The 16728-nt window shown below is 47.9% G+C and overlaps 1 protein-coding gene and 1 long non-coding RNA gene across 2 annotated transcripts; one reads left to right on the plus strand and one right to left on the minus strand.

Annotated features, from left to right (window-relative positions):
• On the plus strand, nucleotides 1–15642 carry LOC128405738 (procathepsin L-like). The gene is made up of 8 exons (XM_053372651.1): nucleotides 1–171; nucleotides 3469–3606; nucleotides 6606–6728; nucleotides 7752–7910; nucleotides 10700–10924; nucleotides 11019–11178; nucleotides 12176–12290; nucleotides 15537–15642. Exons 2-8 carry the CDS (start codon nucleotides 3478–3480, stop codon nucleotides 15634–15636), a joined length of 1011 nt encoding a protein of 336 aa, XP_053228626.1. The 5' UTR covers nucleotides 1–171; nucleotides 3469–3477; the 3' UTR covers nucleotides 15637–15642.
• Nucleotides 11642–15601, minus strand: LOC128405742 (uncharacterized). The gene is made up of 2 exons (XR_008328347.1): nucleotides 15514–15601; nucleotides 11642–12233 (listed from the first exon to the last, which is right to left on the minus strand). It is a non-coding gene; the product is annotated as an uncharacterized LOC128405742 (long non-coding RNA).
• Nucleotides 15643–16728: the final 1086 nt, after the last annotated feature.

A 16728-nucleotide genomic window follows, 5' to 3' on the forward strand; every position in this document is an offset into this window, starting at 1 on the left:
TTGTGGTTTCTTTGAGGGGTGGGATGAGAGCTCCAATAGATATGTCATTTGCAAGGACTTTATAAAGCCTCTTTATAAAAGGGGCCCCTGCATTTTGTCTTCCTCTTTCATGGAGAAGCGCGGAGAGGTTCAAAGAAGAAGCTTTCTTTAAATCCTTCAGTGGAGAGAGAGGTAAGATTTGTGGGGGGGGCAAAGTAATTTGGGGGGAGGGCGGGGGTAGGATCAGACTGCCATGCATACCTTTGGGCTCTGTCGAAAGACTAATATCTACTGTCTGCTTCGACCTTAACACAGCCAATTATCATCTTTCCCTGCAAAACAGTGCTGTGAAGTTAGAGAGGATGTTGTTGTTTAGTCATGTCCGACTTTTCGTGACCCCCTGGACCAGAGCACGCCAGGCACTCCTGTCTTCCACTGCCTCCCGCAGTTTGGTCAAACTCATGCTGGTAGCTTCGAGAACACTGTCCCACCATCTCGTCCTCTGTCGTCCCCTTCTCCTTGTGCCCTCCATCTTTCCCAGCATCAGGGTCTTTTCCAGGGAGTCTTCTCTTCTCATGAGGTGGTCAAAGTCTTGGAGCCTCAGCTTCAGGATCTGTCCTTCCAGTGAGCACTCAGGGCTGATTTCCTTCAGAATGGAGAGGTTTGATCTTCTTGCAGTCCATGGGACTCTCAAGAGTCTCCTCCAACACCATAATTCAAAAGTATCCATTCTTCGGCGATCAGCCTTCTTGATGGTCCAGCTCTCACTTCCATACATCACTACTGGGAAAACCATGGCTTTTACTATACGGACCTTTGTTGGCAAGGTGATGTCTCTACTTTTTAAGATGCTGTCTAGAGAGGATAGATTTGCAATTAATGCAGCCCTGAATCTCCTGCTTTGGTTGTTGTCGTTGTTTTTAAATAAAAATTATCATCCACACAGTCGCAAAAACAAATCAACCGAAAAAGCCTTGAAAACAAAAAAACAAAATAAATAGCAGAAACAAAAGCGCCAAACTTAATCCGTTCCAGAAGTCCATTTGACTTCTGAAATGTTCAAAAACCAAGGCGCAGCTTCTGATTGGTGCAGGCGCCCCGGAAACAATAGCCAACAGCCGCATCAGACGTTCGGCTTCTGAAAAACGTTCAAAAACTGGAACACTTCCAGGTTTTCGGCGTTTGGGAACCAAGGCGTTTGAGAACCCTAGGTACCACTGTACTGAACATGGCAAGGATGGTTCTAGAGAGGTTCTGCTACTGATGTTGCCAGAAGTTTGCCTTTATTTTACCGGAGCAGATCCCTAGTCCAGCAGGAACCAGCACTCGGAATTTGGGGAAAGCTGCCACAGAAGCACAATAGCTAAAAGTTTGCCATAGGGATACGGACAGGCCATAGCTCAGCGACAAAGCATCCGCTGGTTCAATCCTCGCTGCCATCTCCTGGACAGGAGCTGCCTGCCAGTGCAGACAAGACTGAGCTCAATGGACCAATGTCAGGGACAGACTCTGGTAATAGGATGCCCCGAAGGGAGTACAAAATTTCCTCCAAAAACATTTCTAATTTTCACAATGATTCATTTCGGTACATTTGCTTTTTTAATGGATCTTCTCAGTAGGTACCTGTATAAATATAAAGGTAAAGGTAAAGGGACCCCTGACCATTAGGTCCAGTCGTGACCGACTTTGGGGTTGCGGTGCTCATCTCGCTTTATTGGCTGAGGGAGCCGGCGTACAGCTTCCGGGTCATGTGGCCAGCAGGACTAAGCCGCTTCTGGCGAACCAGAGCAGCGCATGGAAACGCTGTTTACCTTCCCGCCGGAGCAGTACCTATTTATCTACTTGCACTTTGACGTGCTTTCGAACTGCTAGGTTGACAGGAGCAGGGACCGAGCAACGGGAGCCCACCCCGTCGCAGGGATTCGAACCGCCGACCTTCTGATTGGCAAGTCCTAGGCTCTGTGGTTTAACCCACAGCGCCACCCGTGTCCCAGCTTGTATAAATATAGTGGGTTTTTAAATATTAAAAAAAGCATTGTTATTCCTAGACAATGCACTAAAAGGACATTTAAGCTTAAAAGCAAACAGCAAAGCAGTGCTTTTTTTCCTTGTGACTGAGAAAGTCTGGACTTGTGTACATGGAATCTTACAGTGGTGGATTTAGAGGAGTATGATACATAATGGAAGTTTCTTTATATATATAATTTGTTATTAAATTTTCTGTTTTACAATTTAAAGTACTCATTTTTACATCCTTAAGGTATCCATGACTTCCCTCCCTCTCTTTCCATGGTTCATTTTGCACAACATAAACCCCTGCCTATTTTACATAAACTAAACCATTCAGTATTCCATTATTACATCGATCCAAACTTATTTACACTGTTGAATTTATCTTAATGATGTCCACGTTTTCAAATAAACACAGTCCCCCCCCATATATTTAATAAACATTTTTCAATCTTCTCTAAATGTATGTTCTTCTTGTTCTCTTATTCTATATATGTTAGGAAATTAAAAGACGCCTGCTTCTTGGGAGAAGGGCAATGACAGGCCTAGACAGCATCTTGAGAAGTAGAGACATCACCTTGCCAACAAAGGTTCGTATAGTTAAAGCTATGGTTTTCCCAGTAGTGATGTATGGAAGTGAGAGATGGACCATAAAGAAGGCTGATCTCCAAAGAATGGATGCTTTTGAATTCTGGTGCTGGAGGAGATTCTTGAGAGTCCCATGGACTGCAAGAAGATCAAACCTCTCCATTCTGAAGGAAATCAGCCCTGAGTGCTCACTGGAAGGACAGATCCTGAAGCTGAGGCTCCAAGACTTTGGCCACCTCATGAGAAGAGAAGACTCCCTGGAGAAGACCCTGATGTTGGGAAAGATGGAGGGCACAAGGAGAAGGGGGCGACAGAGGACGAGATGGTTGGATAGTGTTTTCGAGGTTACCAGCATGAGTTTGACCAAACTGCGGGAGGCAGTGGAGGACAGGAGTGCCTGGCGTGCTCTGGTCCAGGGGGTCACGAAGTGGCGGACACGACTAAACGACTAAACAACAACAACAAATATATGTTAGGTCCGCAAGCTGCGCATATTCCATCAGTTTAAGTGGCCATTTTTCTTTAGTTGGGACCTCGCTCGTTTTCCATTTTTGGGCTAACAAAACATGGGCCACAGTAGTAGCATACGTAAATAACCTTTTTTGACACCTGGGAATTTCCGTCTGAGTTATTCCCCCCAAAAAGAACTCTGCTTTTTTGGGGGAAAGTACATTTTAACATTTTTTTTCAGTTCGTTATGAATTGTTTCCCAATATTCTTTTACCCTTTTACAGGTCCACCACATGTGGCTATATTATTATTCCTATTTTGCACCCCATTTGCTCAGTGACCAGTGTAGGAGAAAGGCCCGCACTGCCCTAAATCTGGCACTGCCAATCTTCTAACTTGGCACAAGGCAACTGCTTATGACTCTAGACATTGCTTTCCTAGGTAAAAAACATGCTTCTGATCTCGGCGATGGCACTGACCGGACTGGTCCTGCTGAGGACTGTCAGCGCAGTGCAGGATCCAACCCTGGACAAAGCCTGGGGAGACTGGAAGAGAGCCCATTCTAAAGAATACAGCGAGGTGAGTTTTCTCTGTCATGGCTAAGACTGGCAGTGTCTTCGCGCCTCTGAAATTCCGACACCTTGGGAATCCGTGTGCCCCCAAGCATGTGCAGAGTGACATTCCAGAGAAGAAGAAGAAGAAGAAGAAGAAGAAGAAGAAGAAGAAGAAGAAGAAGGGGAAGGGAAAGAATTTGTTATTTATACCCTGCCCATCTGGCTGGGTTTCCCCAGCCACTCTGGGCGGCTTCGAGCAGAATATTAAAATACAATGATTCAACAAATATTTAAAGCTTCCCTAAACAGGGCTGCCTTCAGATGCCTTCTAAACGTCAGATAGCTGTTTGTTTCCTTGACATCTGGTGTTCCACAGGGCGGGTGCCACCACCGAGAAGGCCCTCTGCCTGGTTCCCTGTAACTTCACTTCTCGCAGGGAGGGAACCGCCAGAAGGCCCTCGGAGATGGACCTCAGTGTCCGGGCTGGACGATGGGGGTGGAGACGCTCCTTCAGGTATACTGGACCGAGGCCAATTTAAAGGTCAGCACCAACACTTTGAATTGTGCCCGGAAACGTACTGGGAGCCAATGTAGGTCTTTCAGGACCGGTGTTATATGGTCTCGGCAGCCGCTCCCTGCCACCAGTCTAGCTGCTGCATTCTGGATTAGTTGTAGTTTCCAGGTCACCTTCAAAGGTAGCCCCACGTAGAGCGCATTGCAGTAGTCCAAGCGGGAGATAACCAGAGTATGCACCACTCTGGCAAGACAGTCTGTGGGCAGGGAGGGTCTCATCCTGCATACCGGATGGAGCTGGCAGACAGCTGCCCTGGACACAGAATTGACCTGCACCTCCATGGACAGCTGTGAGTCCAGAATGACTCCCAGGATGTGTACCTGGTCCTTCAGGGGCACAGTGACCCCATTCAAGACCAGGGAGTCCCCCACCCCGTCCCCCAAAAACAGTACTCCTTTCTTGACAGGATTCAACCTCAATCTGTTAGCCGCCATACATCCTCCAACCGCCTCCAGACACTCACACAGGACCTTCACCGCCTTCACTGGTTCCGGTTTAAAAAAGAGGTATAATAAGACACAAGGAGAAAACAGCTCTCTGTATCGGCATAGGAAATGCCTTTCCGGTTCTGTGGAAGTCACAATCCGATACAGGTCTACTCAAAAGTAACTTGGTAAGGCTTAATCCCAGGGAAGATAGTATTTCTTCAGGCTGCACATATCAGGAAGTAGAGCCAGCCACCAACTTGCATACATTCCAACATTTATCCAATGAATTTAGGGATAATAATAATAATAATACAGTGGTACCTCGGGTTAAGTACTTAATTTGTCCCGGAGGTCTGTACTTAACCTGAAACTTTTCTTAACCTGAAGCACCACTTTAGCTAATGGGGCCTCCAACTGCCGCCGCGCCACCGGAGCCCGATTTCTGTTCTTATCCTGAAGCAAAGTTCTTAACCTGAAGCATTATTTCTGGCTTAGTGGAGTGTGTAACCTGAAGCGTATGTAACGCGAAGTGTATGTAACCCGAGGTACCACTGTAACAACAACAACAACAACAATAATAGTTATTTTATTTATACTCTGCCCATCTGACTGGGTTGCCCCAGCCACTCTGGGTGGCTTCCAACATATATTAAAACATTAAACGTTAAAAAATCCGTCCCTATCCAGGGCTGCCTTCAGGTGTCTTCCAAAGGTTGTATCATGCATGTTTACACCCGCTTTCCTCAAATGAGTCCTGCATGGAGAGCTGCATTGCATTGCATTGCCGAAATTTAGGGAAGTGGAAATTTTGCAGGACAGCAGAGTTTCGGTTCACATCTCAATTCGAGAAGTGCAAATGAGCCAGTTTCCTCATTTAAGTGCGTCAAATTCCCCATCCATCTCTGCTACTATCACTACTTCTTGAGAGGAGGGGAGAATTCAAGGGCCATATCGATTCCAAACTCTTTCTTGTTTGGCGATCCCTCGTAGCTGAGTAAGATTGTCTTCCATGAACACGGTCTTAACAGTGAGTCCGTAATTTTGAATCCACACGTCCTTCCACAGTGGGGATGTAGGTTTCTGGGCGGGAGTTAACCACAGGGAGGGTTTGCTAAGCGTGCCTTCCTCTTAGCATGTTTCTCCGTTGTGTACTGAGTTCGAGTGTCTTCAAAGCCCACGACACCTATGGTAAAGGCTGTTCTCCAACTGGAGCACTTGCAGGCAAATGTTTCCCAGTTGTCAGTGTTTATGCTACATTTTTTAATATTTGCCTTGAGACAGTCTTTAAACCTCTTTTGTTGACCACCAGCATTACGCTTTCCATTTTTAAGTTCGGAATAGAGTACAGTGGTACCTCAGGTTACATACGCTTCAGGTTACATATGCTTCAGGTTACAGACTCCGCTAACCCAGAAATAGTGCTTCAGGTTAAGAAGTTTGCTTCAGGATGAGAACAGAAATCGGGCTCCGGCGGTGCGGCAGCAGCAGAAGGCCCCATTAGCTAAAGTGGTGCTTCAGGTTAAGAACAGTTTCAGGTTAAGTACGGACCTCTGGAACGAATTAAGTACTTAACCTGAGGTACCACTGTAGTTGCTTTGGAAGACGATCATCAGGCATCTGCACAACCTGACCAGTCCAACGAAGTTGATGTTGAAGAATCATTGCTTCAACACGGGTGATCTTTGCTTCTTCCAGTACACTGACATTTGTTCGCCTGTCTTCCCAAGTGATGTGTAAAAAATTTCGGAGACACCGCTGATGGAATATTTCGAGGAGTTGGAGATGGCGTTTGTAAGTGGCCCATGTTTCACAAGCATACAGTAAGGTTGGTAGTGCAACAGCTTTGCAAATGAGCATTTTGGTTTCCCTGCGAATGTCCCGGTCCTCAAACGCTCTGCGCTTCAGTTGGGAGAAAGCTGCGCTCACAGAGCTCAGGCGATGCTGGATTTTGGCAAGCCCACTCGCCACGACAAGGTGATGATCCAGCGAGTGAGTCCAAACTCTTTATCGGGTTCCTTGCAGGAGGAAGAACTTTTCCGGAGGGCTGTGTGGGAGAAGAATCTACAGATGATTGAAGAGCACAACTTAGAGGCTTCTCAGGGGACGCACACCTATGAGCTGGGCATGAATCACCTTGGTGACTTGGTAAGTGGTCCGTTGTGGGGGTCAGGTGGGATTGCTATGAGGAATTATGAAAATATGGAGCAAGCCATTGTGTCCACAATGAAAGCACTGCGTTGACTGGGCTTGAGTCATTTGACATGATTTCTGATCGAATCCTGCAAGCCTCTGCCATTTTCTTTCTCTGCCTGACACAGGCATCTTGAGCCATAAAGATAGTAGAGAACTTTGATGTAGATTTTGTTGATCTTTAGGTAGATCTTAAGGGCCAGGAAGAGAGTTCACAGGGAGATGGTAAATACTATCTTTCATTGCCATCCTTCCTTTCCTGTTTATGACTTCTGGGATTTGCTAAATGCATTCCGCATTCCTCCTTGAGGAGGAATTTATTTACCTGGACATGTAAAGAAAGGTAGCCGTGTTGGTCTGCCATAGTCAAAACAAAAAATTTTTTTTCCTTCCAGTAGCACCTTAAAGACCAACTAAGTTAGTTCTTGGTATGAGCTTTCGTGTGCATGCACACTTCTTCAGCAGGAGGCCCCATTAGCTAAAGTGGTGCTTCAGGTTAAGAACAGTTTCAGGTTAAGTACAGACCTCCGGAACAAATTAAGTACTTAACCCGAGGCACCACTGTAATTCAGCCAGCTAGCCCTGGTGATCATCTAATGTTTATTGGATGGATTTTCTCCCTAAATTGATTTTTGAATTCTGAATTTATTGTTATTCACGTTTTATACTGTATTTTATGCTCTTTTTTGCACAAATTAAGTGTTTTAAATTTGTTATTAGTTGCCCTGAGCCTGGTTTTCTGAACTGGGAAGGGCGGAGTATAAATAAAAAATTATTATAATTTATTATTATTAGCTTTTTTTGCTGCTGCAACACACCGTGGGCTCATGTTAAGCTTTTGGTCCAGTACGATGCTCATATCCTTTTCTTAGGGAGAAAGAAAGCGACTCCTGGCCACCCACCGCTCAGGCCACAAGCCAACAGCATCTCTAAGGGGAGGAAATAAGCTTTGATGTGCACTCTGCTTTTCTTCCCCAGACGCAAGAAGAGTTTAACCAAAAGCTGAACGGCTTCCGTTCGGACATAGCTGAAGAAGATGGTGACGACGAGGCCCTTTTCAAAGATACTGACGCCCGCGAGACACCCAAGCATGTAGACTGGCGCACCAAAGGCTATGTCACCCCCATAAAAGACCAGGTCAGTGGGCAGCAAATTGGGAGTGTGCGACTTGGACCTGGGAGCCTGGGGTTCAAATGCTCTTACCACGTGTCGGTCACTTGTTACCTCCCAGCTTGCCTTACCCTCACAGGGCTTTTGTGTGGAGAGAGAGGAGGCCGGGCCTCATCCTGTAATGGTGGTGGTGCCTGCTCCCCAATACTGTTGTTGTTGTTTAGTCGTTTAGTCGTGTCCGCCTCTTCGTGACCCCCTGGACCAGAGCACGCCAGGCACTCCTGTCTTCCACTGCCTCCCGCAGTTTGGTCAAACTCAGGCTGGTCTCTTCTGTAACACTGTCCCACCATCTCGTCCTCTGTTGTCCCCTTCTCCTTGTGCCCTCCATCTTTCCCAACATCAATGTCTTCTCCAGGGAGTCTTCTCTTCTCATGAGGTGGCCAAAGTCTTGGTGCCTCAGCTTCAGGATCTGTCCTTCCAGTGAGCACTCAGGGCTGATTTCCTTCAGAATGGATGTGTTTGATCTTCTTGCAGTCCATGGGACTCTCAAGAGTCTCCTCCAGCACCAGAATTCAAAAGCATCCATTCTTCGGCGATCAGCCTTCTTTATGGTCCAGCTCTCACTTCCGTACATCACTACTGGGAAAACCATGACTTTAACTGTACAGATTGTGTTGTATTGTTGGCAATACAAAGGTCCGTAAAGTCCCCAATACTAGATCTTCCTAATTCTCAGCTGGCCTTCCCAGCTGATGGTCTCAGTCTTACAGGGCTTCCTTTGTGCCCAGTATTGAGTGTCCACAAATGTTTAGTTTCCACAGTTAAGGACAAGCACTTTAAATGGATTTATAACTTCCAAGGTGATTGTGTTTTCTGCTGAACAGACTGGTGTTGGGGAGAGAGCGAGCACAAAAAGATTAATAGACAAAAAATAATAATAGTGTGCTCTTGGGAATCAAAGCACCTTCTATAATTCTATCGACCAAAACTTTTAATATATCGTATTTTTTGCTCTATAAGACTCACTTTTTCCCTCCTAAAAAGTAACGGGAAATGCGTGTGCGTCTTATGGAGCGAATGCAGGCTGCACAGCTATCCCAGAAGCCAGAACAGCAAGAGGGATTGCTGCTTTCACTGCGCAGCGATCCCTCTTGCTGTTCTGGCTTCTGAGATTCAGAATATTTCTTTTCTTGTTTTCCTCCTCCAAAAACTAGGTGCGTCTTGTGGTCTGGTGCGTCTTATAGAGCGAAAAATATGGTACCAATTCTAGTATACTGTTAAGTTTCCTACAAAAGACTTGTAGTATGTTCCCTATAAGCTAATTCGAATGTTTAACTAACTTCCCCTAAAACCTGTGTGGCGGCACTAAGAGGATGCGCTGACGCCATATATTTAAAGTCTGAATTGAGATCGATCTTAACCTGTCATGGCCAGCTGATTAGTGGAAAAAATGCTATTCATCCATCCATCAGGAGCTGTGAACAGTTATGCAAACCCAATATCAATAGGGACAGCTAATTGTGGATCTGGGAAATTCACAAATGTCCTTTAGTAATCTGAAATAGTAATTTGTGGTATAATTGAGCAGCCCTGGGAGACCAGAAAATTACAGTTGTTATGTATTCAGTGGTCTGTGTTTGCCTGAGCTTGAGTCTGGACTAAGGATTCTGAGCTCCTGTGTTCTGATTTGATACTTGATGTCCAATCACAGAACATTTCGGGATTTGGGCCTCTGCCATTGGCCCTTGAACCCTGAGTCGTGATTCGCAGCTTGGAAGTTTAGACAGCCAATCACGTTGGGAGTGGGAGTGGCCCAGGCTTCCAGGAATGTATATAAGCAGTTGCTTTGCCCCAGTTTCCCAGTTATGCAGTTCAATAAAGGTTCTTGCTGTTATCGCTGTGTCTTGCCTTGTCGGAACCCAATAATAATAATAATAATAATAATAATAATAATAATAATAATAATAATAATAATTTATTATTTATACCCCGCCCATCTGGCTGAGTCTCCCCAGCCACTCTGGGCGGCTCCCAATCACATGTTAAAAACAATATAGCATTAAATATTAAAATATTAAAAGCTTCCCTAAACAGGGCTGCCTTCAGATGTCTTTTAAAGATAGGATAACTGCTTATTTCCTTGACATCTGAAGAGAGGGTGTTCCACAGGGTGGGTGCCACTACCGAGAAGTCCCTTTGTCTGGATCCCTGTAACCTCACTTCTCGCAATGAGGGAACCGCCAGAAGGCCCTCGGTGCTGGACCTCAGTGTCCGGGCTGAACGATGGGGGTGTAGACACTCTTTTAGGTATACAGGACCGAGGCCATTTAGGGCTTTAAAGGTCAGCACCAACACTTTGAATTGTGCTCGGAAACGTACTGGGAGCCAATGCAGATCTTTCAGGACCGGTGTTATGTGGTCCTGGCGGCCACTCCCAGTCACCAGTCTAGCTGCCGCATTCTGGATTAATTGCAGTTTCTGAGTCACCTTCAAAGGGAGCCCCACATAGAGCGCATTGCAGTAGTCCAAGCGGGAGATAACCAGAGCATGCACCACTCTGGCGAGACAGTTCGCGGGCAGGTAGGGTCTTAGCCTGTGTACCAGGTGGAGCTGGTAGACAGCTGCCCTGGACACAGAATTAACCTGTGCCTCCATGGACAGCTGTGAGTCCAGAATGACTCCCAGGCTGCACACCTGGTCCTTCAGGGGCACAGTTACCCCATTCAGGACCTACACTTCAACAGTACCCCTAGGAGGGATGGCCCCTAACCCAGATCCCGACTGCTGAATCAAGCAGCTTCCCATTTTCCTTGCAGGGCGATTGTGGGTCTTGCTGGGCGTTCAGCGCCACCGGTGCCCTGGAAGGCTTGCATTATAAGAAGACTCGCAAGCTGGTCTCGCTGAGCGAACAGAACCTCGTCGACTGCTCCTGGAAGCAGGGAAACCAAGGGTGCAATGGAGGGTACATGAACTGGGCCTTCAAGTACGTCTGGCTTAACAAGGGGATCAACTCTGAGAGGACCTATCCCTATGAGGCCGAGGTAATGTGGGAGCAGGGACCTGCCGTTCTGCGACCGTGGGGCGCGGGCCGACGCTCAGCCAAAGCTCACGTCCCCAATGGCTCTGTCTTGGCAGGATGGGCCCTGTCGGTTCAACGCCTCCGACCGAGCAGCAACGTGTACTTCTAGGGTCAAGATCCCGAAGAGGAACGAGACAGCCCTGGCGCGGGCTGTGGCAAAGGTGGGCCCCGTTTCCGTCGCGGTGGACGCAAGCACCTTTATGTTCTACAAGTCGGGTAAGTTAACGTTTCTCGATAGGAAGACAGGCTGTGCTCCCATCCTTATGTTGTAGCCTGTCAGTCCTTTCCCATTGGTTGGGTCTGCGTTGCTCCCGGGAGGGAGGAAGGGTGTCAAGAGACACCGAGGTTGGTTCAGAGAAAGAGTTTATTTCTGCTTTCCGAAGCAGCAGAAAGGCACTGCATGATTGGTTCACAGCAAGCACACTTAAAGAGCAGTTGCATACAGCCTATATGTCCCCTTTCCCCCTCCCCAGGAATCCAGCCTCATGAGTCTGTACACGTAAGTTTGCATCCTTGAGCATGAATAGAACTTGTTTCTGTACTCTTATCTGGCACTCCTGGCACCATTCCTGGGGTCTGTGCGTCAGCATGTTCAGGATAGTTACAACCGGTAATATAAGTTGGATGCGCCATCCCGTCTCTACTTGGGACTGACAAGGCCATCTATTACGCCTTCATGGACTGATAAAGGAGAAGGCTTTGTTTATTCAGCTGGTTTGTGTTATACAGCTCAAGCTAATGCGTTTTAGCTAATTACTCCTCAAAGAAAGAATTTGGGAAGTTTTGGGGCCTAATTGGGGTGACTACACAGTCAGGTTTGGGTAACCTGTCCCTTCAATGTCCTGGTGGATCAGCTCAGCAATAACTCACAAGGTGCCAGTGAAGTTGACTCTTTATTCAAAGAAACTCAGGACTAGTGAGCACAACATCTCTTCCCAGCAGGAGAGGAACTTGCGAGGACTTAAGGCTCCCTACGTCTCCTCCCCAAGTAATCTGAGATTTCTTCGCGGTGTCTCCCTTTGCTCCTCTCTCTTCATACCTCTTCTGGTCCTGAGATACCAGCATGGAGGGCAGCTGGTTGCAGCAGCTTGACTCAATGAGGGAGAGAGGGGCTTTTTCCAGGGATTTGAGCACGAGCCAGGGAGGGGACTCGCGTCATTCTCTGTTTTGCACCACTGTTTTGCACCAGTACCGGCAACTCTTCCTCCATCAGGAATCTTTCACCACAAGGACTGCGAACAGATGTTGAATCACGGCATGTTGGCAGTTGGCTATGGCACCGTCAAAGGAGATAAGAAGGTTAAGGATTATTGGATCCTGAAGAACAGGTGAGAAAGGGTGCTAAGAGGATAGAGGAGGGGAAACCACATAGGTCACACTTAGGTCTTTGGGGCAAAGAGGCAAGACGGAAACGAGGGACAAAGAAAGATTCCTGAAACCGAGCCAAACCATTGGTCCATCTAGCATACTCAGTACTGCATACACTGACCGGCAGCATCTCTCCAGGGCTAACAACAACAACGACGACAACAATTTGTTGTTTATACCCCGCCCATCTGTCTGGTTTCCCCAGTCACTCTGGGCAGCTTCCAACAGAATATTAAAATACAATAATCTATTAAACACTAAAAGCTTCCCTAAACAGGGCTGCCTTCAGATGTCTTCTAAAAGTCTGGTAGTTGTTTTTCTCTTTGACATCTGGTGGGAAGGCATTCCACAGGGAGGGCGCCACCACTTAGAAGGCCCTCTGCCTGGTTCCCTGTAACCTCACTTCTCGCAGTGAGGGAACCGCCAGAAGGCCGTCGGTGCTGGATCTCAGTGTCCGGGCTGGACGATGGAGGTGGAGACGCTCCTTCAGGTATACAGGACTGAGGCCGTTTAGGCCTTTAAAGGTCAACACCAACACTTTGAATTGTGCTCGGAAACGTACTGGGAGCCAATGCAGATCTCTCAGAACTGGTGTTATGTGGTCCCGGCGGCCTCTCCCAGTCACCAGTCTAGCTGCTGCATTCTGGATTAGTTGTAGTTTCCGGGTCACCTTCAAAGGTAGCCCCACGTAGAGCGAGTTGCAGTAGTCCAAGCGGGAGATAACTAGAGCACAGCCTCGTTTCAATGGAAACTCAAATCAAAAATTTTTGAAAACGTCAAGTCTTCACCAAGAAAATGTCAAGTCTTCACCTAGGCTAACTTTCCAGACTGGTCCTACATGGGCCAGAAAAAAGCCAGGGAAGTCCCGAAGTAGGAGTTCCATCACAGAAGGATGATCTGCCCCTTCATGTCTGGGCAAGTCAGTTCTTGTGTCTGTGAACGCAGGCTGCATATAGCTGCCTCGTGACGCCACTGGGGGTTCCCCTCTGTGTGCAACCCGGCCGTTGTGACAGCTGGCATTTTCGGAGTTCAACGCCCTGCAATTCAGGAAACCACAACTAAGGAATCTCAGGCAGATGGCCCACCAAACCTGTTTGGAAACCTGCAGCGAAGGAGAGTCCCCGGTCCACAAACACACACACGGTGAGGGAAATAAGTATTTGACCCCCTGCTAAATTTGCCCGTTTGCCCTCTGACGAAGGGATGACCAGTCCATAATTTTAATGGTAGGTTTATTGTAAGCTGTGAGAAACAGAATCTCTGACTATTGTCTTCTGGGTTTCCTGTTGTCATTCTGTCTCTCACAGCTACAATAAACAAACCTACCATTAAAATTATGGACTGGCCATTTCTTCGTCAGAGGGCAAAGGGGCAAATTAAGCAGGGGATCAAATACCGTATTTTTCGCACCATAGGACGCACCGGACAATAGGACGCACCTTGTTTTAGAGGGGGGAGAACAAGGGGGAAAAATTCTTCCGCTCTCTGCCCAGCACCCCTTCAGCGAAGCGGCAGGAAGCGCTGCGCAGAGAGTGGGAGAATTTTCCCCCTCTTGTTTTCCCGCTCTAAAACAAGGTGCCGTTTAAGGTGCGTTCAGGCGGCTACCTTGGAAGCCTGGAGAGCGAGAGGGGTCAGTGCGCACTGACCCCTCTCGCTCTGCAGGCTTCAGGTTCCTTTCGACCTGCTCTTTGGGGCTGGCGGGGGGAAGCCCACCCCCAGCCCCAAAGAGCAGGTCAGGGAGCAGCGGAAAGCTTCTATGGCTTCTTTAGCCCCGCACGCACTCTCCCAGCTGGAGAGGTGGCGCGGGTTAAAGAGGCTGCTGCCATAGCCGCGCGTCACCTTTCCAGCCGGGAGAGGGTCGCGGGGCTATGGCGTCTTCGCTCCATAGGACGCACACACATTTCCCCTTCATTTTTGCCTATAGAGCGAAAAATACGGTACCCCCCTCACTGTACGTGGTTTTTGTTCCTTTCTGCCGGTTTCAAATAAAAATCCGAAAGACCGCCCTGTATTTTAAAAAGGCAGGATGAATGGAAGCCGCATATATACAGTGAGGAAAGATAGTATTTGATCCCCTGCTAAATTTGCCCGTTTGCCCTCTGACGAAGAAATGACCAGTCCATAATTTTAATGATGTGTGCAAACCTGGCAGCCGCCTACAGGGAACACCTGACCTCTGTAACTGCCAACAATGGTTTTGCCACCAAGTACTAAGTCATCTTTTGCAAAGGGATCAAATGCTTATTTCACTTGTTATAATGCACATCAATCTCTTGACTTTTGTCTTCTGGGTTTCCGGGGTTTTTTCCCTGTTGTCATTCTGTCTCTCACAGCTACAATAAACCTACCATTAAAATTATGGACTGGCCATTTCTTCGTCAAGAGGGCAAACGGGCAAATTTAGCAGGGGATCAAATACTTCCCCACCCCCTCACTGTAGTTAAGAGCCTGAAGGCCTAACGAACAAGAAATGCTTTGGCCTGGTACCTAAAGTTATGTAATGATGGTGGAAAGAATCATGGGAACTGTAGTTTTTTTTCAGAGGGTGCTGGGAACTGTCACTCTGCGAGGGATCTCCTTAACAACTCTTCAGCACCCTTAAAAAAACCCACATTTCCCAGGATTCTTTGGGGTGAAGCCTTGACGGCCTGAAGTGGTGCTTTAAAGGTGTGGTGAACTTCTTGGGAGTTGCAGTGCCACTTGTTTGCGTAGCTATGCCTCATTCATTTGCATATCCCTACCCCTTCATCTCGGGACGCGGGTGGTGCTGTGGGTTAAACCACAGAGCCTAGGACTTGCTGATCAGAAGGTCAGCAGTTCGAATCCGCACGATGGGGTGAGCTCCCGTTGCTCGGTCCCAGCTCCTGCCAACCTAGCAGTTTGAATGCACGTCAAAGTGCAAGTAGATCAATAGGTACCACTCCGGCGGGAAGCTAAATGGCGCTTCCGTGTGCTGCTCTGGTTTGCCAGAAGCGGCTTAGTCATGCTGGCCACATGACCCGGAAGCTGGACGCCGGCTCCCTCGGCCAATAAAGCGAGATGAGCGCCGCAACCCCAGAGTCGGCCACGACTGGACCTAATGGTCAGGGGTCCCTTTACTTTTACCCCTTCATCTGCATAGCAGCACCCAGACTCTAGTTAGACTTATCACCCCGCTGGAACAATCTGTTGCAGAGCTCTCACCTGTTCTTCTTACCCTCCCACAGCTGGTCTGAAACTTGGGGCGAAAAGGGCTACATGCGACTCGCCAAAGGCTGTCACAATCAATGCGGCGTTGCGAGTGACGCCAGCTACCCCATTCTGTGACCTGCTGCGTGGGGCCACGATCCCTTCTTCCAGATTACTTCCCTGGTTTCAGGAATGATGACGAGCCGTCGGGCTGCTTTGAGGTGTCTCAACAGGGCAGGCGTGAAGCTCTGGACATTCTGCTTGCAAATTTGCCCGGAGAGCAAATTATACAGGAAGGCATAACATAAAATAAAAATAAATTCTGCACATATTAAGACAGTCTCAAGTGAATGTGTGTTCTAGAGAAGCTTGCATTTGGCAAGAACCACTGTTAAACTTCTATTTAAAAAAGAAATCCAGGCAAACCTGCTTTAATGGGTTTTAGCATCCTTGTTTGGGACGTGGGTGGCGCTGTGGGTTAAACCACAGAGCCTAGGACTTGCTGATCAGAAGGTCGGCGGTTCAAATCCCCGCAACGGGGTGAGTTCCCATTGCTCGGTCCCAGCTCCTGCCAACCTAGCAGTTCGAAAGCACGTCAAAGTGCAAGTAGGTAAGTAGGCACCGCTCTGGTGTGAAGGTAAACGGCGTTTCCGTGCGCTGCTCTGGTTCGCCAGAAGCGGCTTCGTCATGCTGGCCACATGACCCGGAAGCTGTACTCCGGCTCCCTCGGCCAATAAAGCAAGATGAGCGCCGCAACCCCAGAGTCGGTCACGACTGGACGTAATGGTCAGGGGTCCTTTACCTTTACCAGCATCCTTGTTGTGCAGCCATTAAACTCCCAGTCTTCACAAACTAGGTCAAACTAGGACGAGGGAGTCTTGGGTTCAAATCCTCCATGGGCCATCAAGCTCAGTGGGTGACTGTGGGCTAATCACTCTCTCCTAACCCACCTCACAGGGTTGTTGTGGAGAGGGCTGAGGCATGTACTCCCATCCCCTTGGAAGGAAAGATTGGATATACATCATAATAATAATAAATTATTTACACCCCGCCCATCTGGCTGGGTTTCCCCAGCCACTCTGGGCGGCTCCCAACAGAATATTAAAAACATGATAAAACATCAAATATTAAAACCTTCCCTAAACAGAGCTGCCTCTCTAAAAGTCAGGTAGACATTTATCTCCTTGACATCTGGTGGGAGGGCGTTCCACAGGTGGGTGCCACTACCGA

Source organism: Podarcis raffonei, chromosome 18, assembly GCF_027172205.1.
Source record: "Podarcis raffonei isolate rPodRaf1 chromosome 18, rPodRaf1.pri, whole genome shotgun sequence".
NCBI lineage: Eukaryota > Metazoa > Chordata > Lepidosauria > Squamata > Lacertidae > Podarcis > Podarcis raffonei.

What these genes read in the sequence shown, in the direction of transcription:
- LOC128405738 (XM_053372651.1), top strand. Translation starts at nt 3,478, where the DNA reads ATGCTTCTGATCTCGGCGATGGCACTGACCGGACTGGTCCTGCTGAGG. An exon ending in ATTCTAAAGAATACAGCGAG is followed by an intron (nt 3,607 to 6,605) that starts GTGAGTTTTCTC and finishes GGTTCCTTGCAG; the next exon opens with GAGGAAGAACTTTTCCGGAG. An exon ending in TATTGGATCCTGAAGAACAG is followed by an intron (nt 12,291 to 15,536) that starts GTGAGAAAGGGT and finishes ACCCTCCCACAG; the next exon opens with CTGGTCTGAAACTTGGGGCG.